At 50.1% G+C, this 13,667-nt stretch overlaps 1 protein-coding gene across 1 annotated transcript in view; it reads left to right on the forward strand.

Moving 5' to 3' along the window:
- The window catches only part of LOC306918560 (transcription factor 12-like), a 66,398-nt gene that overhangs the window by 3,586 nt on the left and 49,145 nt on the right, over positions 1–13,667 (forward strand). Inside the window, exon 2 of the mRNA XM_079531457.1 lies at positions 12,023–12,110. Within this exon, the coding sequence (XP_079387583.1) occupies positions 12,023–12,110 (88 nt within the window). The remainder of the gene's footprint in view (positions 1–12,022; positions 12,111–13,667) is intronic.

Raw genomic sequence — 13,667 nt, forward strand, 5'->3', positions numbered from 1 at the left:
TATGACCGATATAATGAGCAACTCTTGACAACGTACTTTAACTGTAGAGGTAGTATTTATTTGGCTTCGGTTCACAGTTGCATCTGTTGTTATCATCACATGTAGTTGTATTACTTCCGGCACGTGCGCCTCTCTATACAGTCCGGTCTTAAAGACACACACACATATTGTTCCGTCAGTACATTCATTCACATGACATCTCCCCTCCTTTGAGTCAGAGACAGTGTATACTGGTGAATACAAAATCAGTGTATTGTCCTTTCAGATCTGCAAATAACATAGACTCTAAACAATGCTAGAACATCACCGTAGCCTGCGATATATAAAGTAGTATCCTCTGTTCAAATCAATCAATAGAAAAGTGCATTAATCAAAGTGCTGTAATACTAAACAATAAACCGCTCCCTCCCCTCTCTCCGATTTTTCTTTCCTTCTTTCTCTGTTTTACTTCTTCTTAGTAAAACAGAAAGGCACAGTAATGCATAAACCAACATTGAATAAGAGACTGTCTTTCTTCTGAGGTTATGGGGTAGACCACCCAGTCACCTCTATAGCTGCCGGAGGTTATTCTGCTCCATAATGGCAAGCTATAAGTCACTGACACACAAAGTCTTTAAACCGCACAGGTGGACGGACGACTCTGCCCCTAGAAGTTACCTGAGCCGGTTCTGGAAGACGACCCTCAGGCTCCGCCGGGACAGGCTCACAAACAGGGGAAACAGTCTCTCTAGCAGGCGACACAGCTCCCCTGGCAGGCGACACAGCTCCGCTGGCAGGCGACACAGCTCCCCTGGCAGGCGACACAGCTCCCCTGGCAGGCGACACAGCTCCCCTGGCAGGCGACACAGCTCCCCTGGCAGGCGAGCCTGGAGGTGTAAGCTGGGGTGAAGGCGGTTGCTCGCCCACTTCCGCGTTCTCCACCTCCCCAGGAAGGAATGTCGGTCGTAGGTGGCGCCTGTTCCTCCGCAGGGTCCCACGGTCCGTCTGGATCAGATAGGATCTCGGAGTCGGGTGTGGCCGTTGAACTGTCGCCGCCGTCGTCCAGCCGGACTCACCGTCGAGTTTCACCGCCACGCTCTGTCCCGGGCCGAGAGGTGGAAGTGCTCTGGCGCCGTAGCGCCGGTTGTAGGCCTGCCTGTAGTTCCTCTTCGCCTTGGCATCAGCTTCACGCACCTTTGTGAAGTTGGGCCATTTAGGCAAAAGCACTTTATCGACTGTAGGCACCGTCGTTTTGATCTGACGGCCCATCATCAGCTGTGCAGGACTGGCACCCGTGGCTTGTATTGGAGTAGCCCTGTAGCTCATGAGAGCCAGAAACGGGTCATCCTGACGCAGAATCCTCTTCGCTGTCTGCACCGCCCTCTCAGCCGCACCGTTGGATTGAGGATAGTGAGGGCTAGAGGTGATGAGTTTAAAGTCATAGGCAACAGTGAAATCTTCAAACACTTTGCTCGTGAACTGAACTTCAGACGAGAACATGTTGTCTCGCTCTTCATGTCAGCCATATGGGCTATTTCTATGTAGCGAGAATAATAGTCAACAACTACCAAGTAGTTTTGTTTCTCATACTCACAGATGTCCGCACCGATCGTTTGCCAGGGTCTCTGTGGCAGTGGCGTTGTAATCAGAGGCTCCCTTCTCTGTGTAGGTCTGACTCGCATGCACTCGGGACATTGTGTCACCAGGTCTTGAATCTCCGTCTCCAGCCCGGGCCACCACACACTCATGTCTGCCCGTTCTCTACACTTGTTGATGCCTTGGTGTCCGTCGTGCAGCCGGTGGAGTATCTCTTTTCTCATACTGTGAGGGATCACTATGCGGTCTCCGTACAGCACAAGACCCTTCGATGTTGACAGGCTGTGACCGCAGTGGTGATAAGCTTTGCCTTGCGCTGGTACACTGCCCACGTACTTCGGCCATCCCTCTTTGATCAGTCTGCTCACCACCAGCAGGTCGTCGTCCGCTCTTGTCTCTCGCTTGATCCTTTCTAGTTTGGATGGTGACACAGGCCACGTCTTGTGAGCTGCATCCTCAAACGCTGAAACATCACTGGTTAGTTCCGACACCTCACTCAGGATCACAGATAATGGCTGTCTGGAAGGCGTGTCAGCCACTGTCAATGTTTTCCCAGGCACGTATTCTGCAATGGGGTTGAACCTCATCAGACGCATCAGCAGCCGCTGGCATCTCAGGCCAGGGAACAGTATCAAGGTCTTTGCTGTTAATCAACGGAACCAGCGGTTTGTGGTCTGTATGGACTGTGAAGCTGTCCAGGCCATATAGGTACATGGAAAATCGTTTGCAGGCCCAAACAGCAGCAAGACACTCTTTCTCTATCTGCGCGTAGCGCTTCTCAGCATCAGTCAGTGTCCTTGAACAGAATTCCACCGGTTTCAGTCCATCCGGGTGTCTCTGTAGCAGTACTCCGCCCAGCCCGTAGCTGCTCGCGTCAGCACTCACTACCGTGGGTTTGTTCACATCGTAGAATGCCAGTGTAGGTGCGGTAGAGATGAGTCGCTTCACCTTATTGAATGCACCGTCCTGTGGCGCGTCCCAGGTCCATACAGCATCGCATTTCAGCAGGTCGGTGAGCGGCTTTATCACTTCTGACAAGTTTGGCAGGAAGCGCCCGAGATAATGGACCATGCCCAGGAACATACTCAAGCCTGGCACGTCACATGGTGGCGGTAGCCCTGTGATGGCGCTTACTTTTGAGGGGTCAGGCTGGATGCCCTCACTGTCGATCCGATGCCCCAAATAGTTCAACTGTTTCTGCCGCAGGAAGCATTTCTTGTCGTTGAGCTTCAGACCAGCGCTCTCCATGATACGAAACGTTCTGGAGTCTCTCCTCGTGCTCTATGTCATCTCTGCCATGAACCAATACGTCATCCATGTAGACTTCTACTCCCTCCTGGCCTCTGAACAGCACTGACATTTCTCTCTGAAAGATTTCCGGTGCGCTGGAGATCCCGAAAGGAAGCCGCTTGAAAAAGAATCTACCCACTGGGGTGATGAACGTGGTCAGTTTGGCTGTGTCTCTCTCGAGTGGAATTTGCCAGAAGCCACTTGGATGTCGAACTTGTATTTCTGGCCTCTGTACTTGGTTACGGCAGAGAACAGTCCCAGACAGTTAAGCCTACCTCCGGGGCTCTCGAAGGCTCTGTCGTTGCTGGACAATTGGGGCCGGTGTTTGAGCTGCTGGAATGCGGTGTCTGAAATCACGCTTGCACATTGCGTCTGTGTAACCGTCGTAATGCTGCTCCATCGTTGTCAGCTCATTCACCCTTGCAGAGCGGCACACAACCGCAAAGTGCCCAATCTTCTGGCAGTTTCTGCATTTCGCCTGCCTGGCTGCACATTGTGCGCTGTTCGGGTGGTCCCTCCCACACCTGAAGCACTTTGTTTCCCCGCCGCGATGCCGTGACGCCTGGAAGCCACCGCTGCCTCGTGCCCCTCCTCGTCCTCTGTGTTGTTGTTGTTGGAAAGGCGCAGCGCGCGCATTGTGTCTCACCTCATTCAATAATGCTGCAGCCCCACAGTTACAGGCGCATGTGTGAGAGACTTTACTCAGGAATGTAGCATCCCCCGAGCCAGCTTTAGCTTGTTGGCTAACTTGCCCCTTAATCTGCTCAGACTGTCTCACCAGTTCCACTGCCTTCTCCAGTGTCAAATCAGCAGTCAGCTGTAGCTTCTCTGACATTTCTTTATCCAGGATCCCAATCACCAGTTTATCCCGAATATTTTCATTCTTCACCGGACAAAAACTGACAGGTCTCGGCCAGCTCATAGAGCGCCCGTATGTATTCCTCCGCAGACTCGCCCCTCTTTTGCGAGCAGAGGTAAAAACGAGCCCGCTCATGGACAATGTTCACTCTTGGGACGAAGTAATTATTCAGCTTCCCCAACACAGTCTCATAGTCATCATTGTCCTTCCCTACCTCGAAAAGCAGTGTGTTGAAAAGTAGCTCAGCCTCCCTGCCGAGTGCGTACAGTAGCGTGCTAACCTGAACGGCACCGTCCTCCAGGTTTAGCTTCGCGACCAACCGGTAGCGTTGGAACCGCTGCCTCCACTCCGGCCACAGCTCCGGGCGGGTGAAATCAAAGGTTTCGGGAGGATTAAACTTGGACATCTTCTCAGCTTTACTGCTGACACCATGTGCAGGTTATGACCGATATAATGAGCAACTCTTGACAACGTACTTTAACTGTAGAGGTAGTATTTATTTGGCTTCGGTTCACAGTTGCATCTGTTGTTATCATCACATGTAGTTGTATTACTTCCGGCGCGTGCGCCTCTCTATACAGTCCGGTCTTAAAGACACACACACATATTGTTCCGTCAGTACATTCATTCACATGACACACGAGAACCTACTCTTTCTAACTGCTCCGCCAAACGCGAATTTCTCGTGTTCGAATTGTTTAATCGCTTTTTGATCGGTTCCGATGGCTAGCTGATGTTGCTAAAGCAAACATCAGCCGCAACATCAGCTCTGAGACACAAACACACAATGGCCGCGGCCAATTTGAAGATGCACGCGCATCCACTTCCATTCTAAGCCCTGCATCGAAAGCCTTGTATCTCAGAAACGACATTGAGGGGCAGTTTCTGGGCCAGACAAGCGTTTTCAACGGCCTGTAGCAGGCGCTGTGATACTCGCGGTCGGCTTTATCCACCATCGACCGAGAGAACAACAACCAGTGAAGACACCACACACAGCAGTTTGTCACAGGAACATGCTATTACGGATATGTGGCTCTTCAAAGTAAGTGTTACGCGCGATAAAACCCTGGCAGTACGCGATCGAGGGATTAATAAATGCTAGCGGTAAATGGGATTAACACATTACTGAACACACGCTCTATGCATGAATGGATGAATGAATGAATGGATGAATGAATGAATGAATGAATGAATGGATGAATGGATGCATGAATTAATGAATGAATGAATGAATGCATTTTATTTATATAGCACCTTTCCAAACATAGTTACAAAGTGCTTTACAGACATTTACAGGAGTCAGGGGAGGAGCCATGGGGAGGAGCCAAGGGGAGGAGTCAGGGGAGGAGCCATTATGAGGAGTCAGGGGAGGAGCCATGGGGAGGAGCCAAGGGGAGGAGTTAGGGGAGGAGTCGGGAGGAGCCAAGGGGAGGAGTCAGGGGATGAGCCAATGGGAGGAGTCAGGGGAGGAGCCAGGGGAGGAGCCAAGGGGAGGAGTCAGGGAAGGAGCCATGGGGATGAGTCAGGGGAGGAGCCAAGGGGATGAGTCTGGGGAGGAGCCAAGGGGAGGAGTCAGGGGAGTAGCCATGTGGAGGAGTCAAGGGAAGATCCAAGGGGAGGAGTCAGGGGATGAGCCAATGGGAGGAGTCAGGGGAGGAGTCAGGGTAGGAGTCAGGGTATGAGCCAAGGGGAGGAGCCAAGGGGAGGAGTCAGGGGAGGGGTCAAGGGGAGGGGTCAGGGGAGGAGCCATGGGGAGGAGTCAGGGGAGGAGTCAGGGGAGGATCCATGGGGAGGAGTCAGGGGAGGAGCCAGGGGAGGAGCCAATGAGAGGAGTCAGGGGAGGAGACAAGGGGAGGAGTCAGGGGAGGAGTCAGGGATGAGCCAGGGGAGGAGTCAGGGGAGGAGTCAGGGGAAGAGCCATGGGGAGGAGCCAAGGGGAGGAGCCAAGGGGAGGAGTCAGGGGGAGGGCGTGTTGAGAGTGGAACTATAGAGGCTCTATGTGAGGACCCTGTGGAACTATAGAGGCTCTATGTGAGGACCCTGAGGAACTACAGAGGCTCTATGAATGGATGAATGGATGCATGAATTAATGGATGAATGAATGAATGCATTTTATTTATATAGCACCTTTCCAAACATAGTTACAAAGTGCTTTACAGACATTTACAGGAGTCAGGGGAGGAGCCATGGGGAGGAGCCAAGGGGAGGAGTCAGGGGAGGAGCCATTATGAGGAGTCAGGGGAGGAGCCATGGGGAGGAGCCAAGGGGAGGAGTTAGGGGAGGAGTCGGGAGGAGCCAAGGGGAGGAGTCAGGGGATGAGCCAATGGGAGGAGTCAGGGGAGGAGCCAGGGGAGGAGCCAAGGGGAGGAGTCAGGGAAGGAGCCATGGGGATGAGTCAGGGGAGGAGCCAAGGGGAGGAGTCAGGGGAGGAGCCAAGGGGAGGAGTCAGGGGAGTAGCCATGTGGAGGAGTCAGGGGAGGAGTCAAGGGAAGATCCAAGGGGAGGAGTCAGGGGATGAGCCAATGGGAGGAGTCAGGGTAGGAGTCAGGGTATGAGCCAAGGGGAGGAGCCAATGGGAGGAGTCAGGGGAGGGGTCAAGGGGAGGGGTCAGGGGAGGAGCCATGGGGAGGAGTCAGGGGAGGAGTCAGGGGAGGATCCATGGGGAGGAGTCAGGGGAGGAGTCAGGGGAGGAGCCAGGGGAGGAGCCAATGAGAGGAGTCAGGGGAGGAGACAAGGGGTGGAGTCAGGGGAGGAGTCAGGGATGAGCCAGGGGAGGAGTCAGGGGAGGAGTCAGGGGAAGAGCCATGGGGAGGAGCCAAGGGGAGGAGCCAAGGGGAGGAGTCAGGGGGAGGGCGTGTTGAGAGTGGAACTATAGAGGCTCTATGTGAGGACCCTGTGGAACTATAGAGGCTCTATGTGAGGACCCTGTGGAACTATAGAGGCTCTATGTGAGGACCCTGTGGAACTATAGAGGCTCTATGTGAGGACCCTGTGGAACTATAGAGGCTCTATGTGAGGACCCTGTGGAACTATAGAGGCTCTATGTGAGGACCCTGTGGAACTATAGAGGCTCTATGTGAGGACCCTGTGGAACTATAGAGGCTCTATGTGAGGACCCTGTGGAACTATAGAGGCTCTATGTGAGGACCCTGTGGAACTATAGAGGCTCTATGTGAGGACCCTGTGGAACTATAGAGGCTCTATGTGAGGACCCTGTGGAACTATAGAGCTCTATGTGAGGACCCTGTGGAACTATAGAGGCTCTATGTGAGGACCCTGTGGAACTATAGAGGCTCTATGTGAGGACCCTGTGGAACTATAGAGACTCTATGTGAGGACCCTGTGGAACTATAGAGGCTCTATGTGAGGACCCTGTGGAACTATAGAGGCTCTATGTGAGGACCCTGAGGAACTATAGAGGCTCTATGTGAGGACCCTGTGGAACTATAGAGGCTCTATGTGAGGACCCTGAGGAACTATAGAGGCTCTATGTGAGGACCCTGTGGAACTATAGAGGCTCTATGTGAGGACCCTGTGGAACTATAGAGGCTCTATGTGAGGACCCTGTGGAACTATAGAGGCTCTATGTGAGGACCCTGTGGAACTATAGAGGCTCTATGTGAGGACCCTGTGGAACTATAGAGGCTCTATGTGAGGACCCTGTGGAACTATAGAGGCTCTATGTGAGGACCCTGTGGAACTATAGAGGCTCTATGTGAGGACCCTGTGGAACTATAGAGTGTTGCAGTCCCGTCCCCTTGAAAAATCCCCGAATTCCCCGTTCATTTTCCTCACAGACTTTTCAGAAAGTATTTATTTAAAGACGTTTACGCCGTTTAGGACAAAGACAACTCGAGTTGTGACAAATCATGACAATAAACACAATGTTTTGGGGCCGAACAAATAATTAGAAAGAAGAAAAGAACACTTTTTTTGTTGTTTTTCTTCTTTGTGATTATTTGTTTGGTCCAAAATATTGTGTTTGTTGTCATGATTTGTCACGACTTGAGTTGGCTTCGTACGACGCTTAAAAGGTCTTAAAATAAATACTTTTCGAAATGTCTATGGGAAAAATCCATTGGGAATTATTTCCTGGGCCTGGCGTCGTCATGAAAGGGGGCGGGACCACAACGCTCGGGACTCTATGTGAGGATGTGAGACTGGGGACAGGCCTGTGGGTGTGGGACTGGGGACAGACCTGTGGATGTGGGACTGGGGACAGGCCTGTGGGTGTGGGACTGGGGACAGACCTGTGGGTGTGGGACTGGGGACAGACCTGTGGGTGTGGGACTGGGGACAGACCTGTGGGTGTGGGACTGGGGACAGGCCTGTGGGTGTGGGACTGGGGACAGACCTGTGGGTGTGGGACTGGGGACAGACCTGTGGGTGTGGGACTGGGGACAGGCCTGTGGGTGTGGGACTGGGGACAGGCCTGTGGGTGTGGGACTGGGGACAGACCTGTGGGTGTGGGACTGGGGACAGACCTGTGGGTGTGGGACTGGGGACAGGCCTGTGGGTGTGGGACTGGGGACAGACCTGTGGGTGTGGGACTGGGGACATACCTGTGGGGTTCCAACATGTCTGTGATGGAGCTTAGAGCTAGTCCATGTAGGGCTTTAAATGTGATCAATACAATCTTAACATCGATTCTGTAGCTCACAAGGGACCATTATGAGAGATAACAGGCACACACCTTTACATAGATTGTGCATTACATTCACCCATTCACACACACATTCACACACCTTTACATAGATTGTGCATTACATTCACCCATTCACACACACATTCACAAACCTTTACATAGATTGTGCATTACATTCACCCATTCACACACACATTCACACACCTTTACATGGATTGTGCATTACATTCACCCATTCACACACACATTCACACACCTTTACATGGATGGTGCATTACATTCACCCATTCACACACACCTTTACATGGATGGTGCATTACATTCACCCATTCACACACACATTCACACACCTTTACATGGATGGTGCATTACATTCACCCATTCACACACACCTTTACATGGATGGTGCATTACATTCACCCATTCACACACACCTTTACATGGATGGTGCATTACATTCACCCATTCACACACACATTCACACACCTTTACATAGATTGTGCATTACATTCACCCATTCACACACATTCACACACCTTTACATAAATGGTGCATTACATTCACCCATTCACACACACATTCACACACCTTTACATGGATGGTGCATTACATTCACCCATTCACACACACATTCACACACCTTTACATAGATTGTGCATTACATTCACCCATTCACACACACACACACACACACACACACACACACACACACACACACACACACACACACACACACACACACACACACACACATTCACACACCTTTACATGGATTGTGCATTACATTCACCCATTCACACACACACACACACACACACACACACACACACACACACACACACACACACACACACACACACACACACACACACATTCACACACCTTTACATGGATTGTGCATTACATTCACCCATGCACACACACACACACACACACACACACACACACACACACACACACACACACACACACACACACACACACACACACATTCACACACCTTTACATGGATTGTGCATTACATTCACCCATTCACACACACATTCACACACCTTTACATAGATTGTGCATTACATTCACCCATTCACACACACATTCACACACACATTCATACACAGATGGCGGAGGAAACCATGCAAGGCACCAACCAGCACATCAGGAGCAATCAGTGGTTCAGAGACTTGCTCAAGGACACTTGGACACTAACTCTGGGGGAGCCCACAGGGATCGAACCGGGAACCTCACGATTCCCACCCGGCCCCAATACCCTGATATGAAGAGGGTTGAAGACCACTGAACTCACTGACACGGTTTAGAGATGGGGGGGGGGGGGGGCGTGGTCATTAAGGAGGACAATTGGCTGTAATCTTTATCCTCTCACCACCATATATGGTCATAAGGTAATCTTTATCCTCACCATATGTTCCTCTGAGTCTCCGTCCAGACCAGAAGTAGGACTCATATCAGGGCAACAGCCCAGCTTTAATGATCTTAAATCCCTTTATTTTAGATTGTTTTGTAGTAATAGTACAACATAAACATTACAGAGACTGTACAATACTTTAAAACAGTTGCACACATGCTTAAAATAGCTCTTATTTGCACCGCCCTCGTTGAAAACAATGTATTTCCAACTCCAGCTTGTCTCAGTTCAGGCTGCATGAACAGGGCTCGGTTTCTGCCCCCTCAATGTCGTAACTGTTCTATTAGATGGCTCTGGACTGGACACGCCCACAGCTCTGCCATGGCCCCTCCCACAGCGGGGGGGCTTCTGCCTTGGCCCCGCCTCGCTCACGTGACGGGCCCGTGCCACCCTGGGTCACCGTGCGTGCGTGCGTGCGTGCGTGCGTGCGTGCGTGCGTGCGTGCGTGCGTGCGTGCGTGTGTGCGTGCGCTCATGCTCCAGAGAGTTGTAATAAATCGCTGCTTTTCAGAACGTGTTGTCCAGGAAACCGACATCCATGATGATGACAATGAACAGAGCAGCACTTCAAAGCTGTTCTGTTCTGTGTGTGTGTGTGTGTGTGTGTGTGTGTGTGTGTGTGTGTGTGTGTGTGTGTGTGTGTGTGTGTGTGTGTGTGTGTGTGTGTGTGTGTGTGTGTGTGTGTGTGTGTGTGTGTGTGTGTGTGTGTGTGTGTGTGTTGTGCGTGCGTGCGTGCGTGCGTGCGTGCGTGCGTGCGTGCGTGCGTGCGTGCGTGCGTGCGTGCGTGCGTGCGTGCGTGCGTGCGTGCGTGCGTGCGTGCGTGCGTGCGTGCGTGCGTGCGTGCGTGCGTGCGTGCACGAGGGGGGGGGGGGGGGGCAGGTGCAATGTAGAGTGTTTGAGTGCATTTGGTTGAGAATCACTCAGAGTTAATTTACATCAATCTGTAAATGAATGAATGTGTTTTATGATGTATTTGTATCGGGTTATAGAGGTATAGGGGTATAGAGGTATAGGGTTATAGAGGTATAGGGTTATAGAGGTATAGGGTTATAGAGGTATAGGGTTATAGAGGTATAGGGTTATAGAGGTATAGGGTTATAGAGGTATAGGGTTATAGAGGTATAGGGTTATAGAGGTATAGGGTTATAGAGGTATAGGGTTATAGAGGTATAGGGTTATAGAGGTATAGGGTTATAGAGGTATAGGGTTATAGAGGTATAGGGTTATAGAGGTATAGGGTTATAGAGGTATAGGGTTATAGAGGTATAGGGTTATAGAGGTATAGGGTTATAGAGGTATAGGGTTATAGAGGTATAGGGTTATAGAGGTATAGGGTTATAGAGGTATAGGGTTATAGAGGTATAGGGTTATAGAGGTATCGGGTTATGCTCAGAGTCTCCTTTATAATTAATACTGATATTTATGATGTATTTGTATCGGGTTATGCTCAGAGTCTCCTTTATAATTAATACTGATATTTATGATGTATTTGTATCGGGTTATGCTCAGAGTCTCCTTTATAATTAATACTGATATTTATGATGTATTTGTATCGGGTTATGCTCAGAGTCTCCTTTATAATTAATACTGATATTTATGATATGTGTTTATTTGTCTGTAACCCTAACGCTCACACAGTCGAAACAGACGTAACGCATGTTCTGTCTCTGTTCTGGGGGAGTGGGGGGGGGGGGGGGGGGGGGGGGGGCTGGGGCTGGGGAACAGCTCGCAATTCTTTTTTATTTTCCTATTTTTTTCATTTTTATTTATTGGGTTTTTCTTCAACATAACATGATATAACATGATATAACATGATATAACATGATATAACATGTTATAACATGATATAACATGTTATAACATGTTATAACATGATATAACATGTTATAACAACACGGTGGGAGAAAGGAACACCAGGTAACAAACAAAACAAATAACGAAAAAACTAAAAACAAAAACAAAAAACAAAACAAGCAAAAAGCAAATAACAGACTCACACGCACGCATGCAACATGCACACACACACGCACACGCACGCGTGCACACGCACACACGCAAGTGACGCACACGCACATGCACGCACACACACACACACACACACACACACACACACACACACATACCTTTTTCTATTTCTATGCATGTGACGTAAATCTCTCTGGATTAAGATCGTCTGATAAACGCCTACATTGTAAATTAATAAAAACGTTGTTCATGTCTTTTATTTTTAGGATTACGGACAGTCTGTGAATAACAATGACATCATCAACCAGAACTCCGCCCACCATCACGCCACCATGAAGGTTCGCACATTCTACGGTGAGTACAGCGCCCCCCCTGTGGTTCCTCCATTCTGATTGGCTGATCAGCATGCTGGGGGCGGGGCAATGGAAGATCAAAAACACATCATACATACATATGTAGATTATAACACTGCGCAAAAAGCATGGAATATGGATGTGGATATTACAGGAAACTCCCGTTAAACTTTACAACAAACTCCGGTAAACTCCACCACACCTGTATATTACCGTATATTACTGTATATGCTGCTAAACTTGAGGTTTACGGGCAAATCTAGTGCCAATTGCCCGTTAACTCCGTTTTCACGCAGTGTATTCAACCGCCATCACTACCCTAAGGGTTCACATCACTACCCTAAGGGTTCACTACCCTAAGGGTTCACATCACTACCCTAAGGGTTCACATCACTACCCTAAGGGTTCACTACCCTAAGGGTTCACATCACTACCCTAAGGGTTCACATCACTACCCTAAGGGTTCACATCACTACCCTAAGGGTTCACTACCCTAAGGGTTCACTACCCTAAGGGTTCACATCACTACCCTAAGGGTTCACTACCCTAAGGGTTCACTACCCTAAGGGTTCACATCACTACCCTAAGGGTTTACATCACTACCCTAAGGGTTCACATCACTACCCTAAGGGTTCACTACCCTAAGGGTTCACTACCCTAAGGGTTCACATCACTACCCTAAGGGTTCACATCACTACCCTAAGGGTTCACTACCCTAAGGGTTCACTACCCTAAGGGTTCACTACCCTAAGGGTTCACTACCCTAAGGGTTCACATCACTACCCTAAGGGTTCACTACCCTAAGGGTTCACTACCCTAAGGGTTCACTACCCTAAGGGTTCACTACCCTAAGGGTTCACTACCCTAAGGGTTCACATCACTACCCTAAGGGTTCACTACCCTAAGGGTTCACTACCCTAAGGGTTCACTACCCTAAGGGTTCACTACCCTAAGGGTTCACTACCCTAAGGGTTCACATCACTACCCTAAGGGTTCACTACCCTAAGGGTTCACATCACTACCCTAAGGGTTCACATCACTACCCTAAGGGTTCACTACCCTAAGGGTTCACATCACTACCCTAAGGGTTCACTACCCTAAGGGTTCACTACCCTAAGGGTTCACATCACTACCCTAAGGGTTCACTACCCTAAGGGTTCACTACCCTAAGGGTTCACTACCCTAAGGGTTCACATCACTACCCTAAGGGTTCACTACCCTAAGGGTTCACTACCCTAAAGCCAAATTCCAATACCCAAAATCTCGGCCACTCGCTCACTCCCACTCGATCACTCGGGGTCATTCCAGCTTGACCCGGAAATGGTTAACGTTCCGATTGTTAAAGTGCTCTATCGAGGAGGAGAGTGGAGTCGAGTGGAGGAGCCGAGTGGGCTCTCCGAGACCGCATAGAGCGAGTGTACATCAGGTGCAGGCTCGGTGGGGTATGTTGTCTCCTCGCTGCGGATTTCCGCATCACGTGTACATGTTTTTTTTCCTTCTCCAGTGACATAAGTCCGCCTCCTCCACATGTGGCACAGAAAACACTGCTTGAAACCCG

This window comes from Electrona antarctica (genome assembly GCF_951216825.1).
Source record: "Electrona antarctica genome assembly, contig: scaffold_96, whole genome shotgun sequence".
Lineage (NCBI taxonomy): Eukaryota > Metazoa > Chordata > Actinopteri > Myctophiformes > Myctophidae > Electrona > Electrona antarctica.